This window comes from Pinus tabuliformis, chromosome 5_1, assembly GCF_031772625.1.
Source record: "Pinus tabuliformis cultivar Carrire ecotype Pingquan chromosome 5_1, CPIR1, whole genome shotgun sequence".
NCBI classification, from domain to species: Eukaryota; Viridiplantae; Streptophyta; class Pinopsida; order Pinales; family Pinaceae; genus Pinus; species Pinus tabuliformis.
The window spans coordinates 112,547,726-112,550,490 of NC_142305.1; the positions used below are offsets into that span (position 1 = coordinate 112,547,726).

The 2,765-nt window shown below is 36.5% G+C and overlaps 1 protein-coding gene across 1 annotated transcript; it reads left to right on the forward strand.

Annotated features, from left to right (window-relative positions):
- The first annotated feature begins 2,293 nt into the window (after positions 1-2,293).
- On the forward strand, positions 2,294-2,500 carry LOC149163678 (uncharacterized). The gene is given in 1 exon segment (XM_089430785.1): positions 2,294-2,500. A coding segment is annotated over 1 exon segment (207 nt).
- The last annotated feature ends 265 nt before the right edge of the window (positions 2,501-2,765 follow it).

Consider the following 2,765-nt stretch of genomic DNA (forward strand, 5'->3'; position numbering starts at 1 on the left):
CTGTATAGAGTGCGAAAGGGGTGCTATCTAGATCCTCTAACCTTACTGTGTTATTATTATAGATCTGACTTAATTTTGTGGGCCCAATAACCTTTATCAATCATTCCACATTTATAACAAGTGCGCGCAATTATAAACTGTAAGGAGATGCATAAACATATGCCAGAAGCATAAACATACGAATAGATGCACAATATTTCAGAATCAACTTAGCTTTTATTAAACTTCTATTTCGTTACAATCCCAACTCTGCCCTGCGCACTCAGCTGCAGGGGTCTGCGCACACAGCTACAGACTCTTCCAGGCCTCTGCGAACATAATTGCAGAGCCTCTCTCTACTACTATGACCCAAGACTTAGACTTACAGACTCAGAGCGAATATCGCATTCAAAAACCCATAACACTTAAGATCAAGACTAACGAAAAATTGCCTTCTACCCTTAGAGCCTCACTTTATTTATACATTCCCATGGTCCGCGGACCATGTGGGTAGGCCGACACATTCTATATTAAATTACAATATTTTAGGGCGGACAACCCTTTGACTTGACTCATTACAATTCGCACTTCACGCACTTCGTGGAGCCTTTACAATACCGTTACCCAAAATTGTGGGCTTTAAGCCCCAAAACCATTACACGGGGAATTCGCCACCCAACTTGTGTAAATCTGGAGAGATACTACTAAATAGTGTCATTCTTTTGCATCTTGATGTTTCGAAGTTTGTCTTTGAGGGCCAATTTTCTATGGTCACTATTATTCTCGAATAGCTCTGTCAATGCCTTCCATATTGTGAAAGGAGTTTCTTTCCCATGGATATTTGAGACAATATGATCTTGCAGTCCCTCCAATATTATTCTCCTTGCCTTAGCAATCTTTCTTCCATTGAGCAAGGTTCTGGGCATCAACTAATCCTAGTTTTTCAATGTTTGTCTTGACATATTCCATCAATTTTTTTTCATCAAGCACTGTCTTCATGTGATCCTTTGATGCAATTAAATTAGAGCTGCCTTCCAAGCCATACTCTAATCTCAGCTTGTTGAAGGTCGTTTTCCCAACTCTGAAGAGATCCTGCTACACTGAAGCTACAAATTCGAACCTCCTGAGGAACAAATTCAAAATTCCTGTTCTAATGTGAATCCTACTCTGATACCATGTAGAAATATGGTGATAGAATTGCAATTGCTTAAGAATTTTAATCTAAAATCAAGAGACACAATTCTACTCTACTAATCTGCAAAATTCAATTCACAATTTAAAACAACATTCACAAACATGCAATAAGAAAAACCACACATGCACAACATTTTTCTAGGGGAACCCAACTAGGAAAAACCCGTCAAGACTCTTTGCATTTATAAGATGAATAGAGAATGCATTACAATTGCTTGCTCACTCTGAGCACAACCTGCAAGTGAATAACCTATCTCTTTGCTCAATGAGAAGCTCTAACATAGACTTAGTCAATTTCTATGTTTGATTGAGCCCTTATTGCCTTACACAAATCCTGAGGAATTAGCCCCTAATTTTTAAGAATTTTCCTCCAATTGATTGTGGAATTCTCGAGGATTGATCATCTGACTACATGCAACACCTGTACATTCAAACTAGCTTACGACTGCTTGTTACAATGCCTTGGAATCTCCACCACAAATGAGGAACTCAAATTTTTTCCATGGACTAGCTATTTTGAGTTGATTGATCAGTTAATTGGATGATCAATGAGTTAGACTATTGTCCCACTGCACAACTGACCTTCCACTAGTTCCATTAACTTTTAGAACTAGTTTAACTGAACATAACTAGATATAACTGAACCAAATTACTAAAATTTAGCAATCACACATGCTTAAATGAACTCCAAGCCCTCTAACTCAAATTTATTGAGCTAAATGAGTGACAAGAGCCATGTCACACAAGTTAACTACCTCCAAGTTGTCTGCTAATGTGGAAATTCAAATTTTCTCAATTTGATCAAGGCAAAGTCAAATTGAGACTTTCTTGCTACACTTCTCAACCAAACTTTTGAATCATAATTTACATATAAATCCAAGAATGAAAGCTACTTTGTAGTCCACCACACAACCAAGAAGTGAAATAATATGCATTACGAAGGGGTTATTCTTCTTAAAGTGATTTCATCTATTGTAGTGATAGATCACACTCTTTATATCTACAAGGTTTGTTGTGTTCTTTACTTTTCCACACTTTGCAAACATATTTGGTGATTTGTTTGTGGATTGCAACCATAACTTGTAGATCTAGAGTTGAAAATGTAAAATCTCAAGAAAAAATGACAACATCTAGGTTCCTTTCTTATAAGAAAAGTGAAAAGTTTAAACGAAACATTCTAAAAAGGAGAGGTGTCCTTGAAACAATGGTGAAGACATGTAATATTTACTTAGTGGGGCCAATTGCACTTGGTTTGTTTCGATTTGTTGTGATTTGATCATCCACTTTCCAAATAATGTGAACATCATCTAGTGGTGGTATGGCTTGAAGTTGTGAAGCATTTTTGAGGGTGGATATATCTATACTTATGTGTGACTAAGATGTTCACCTAAAATGGGAAAGTTGAATCACTTACAAATAAAATGACAACAATTTTTATGGAACCTCTTAACTTGATGTTTGTACATGTTTAAAATGTTCCAAGGAACTCGATTAATCAATTGGACCTTGAAAAAGAGAGTACCTTCAAATGGTAAGTTGCAACTAACTGCGAAATTGGGCCCTCATTTTCAAAGATCATTTGAAAAATAAAT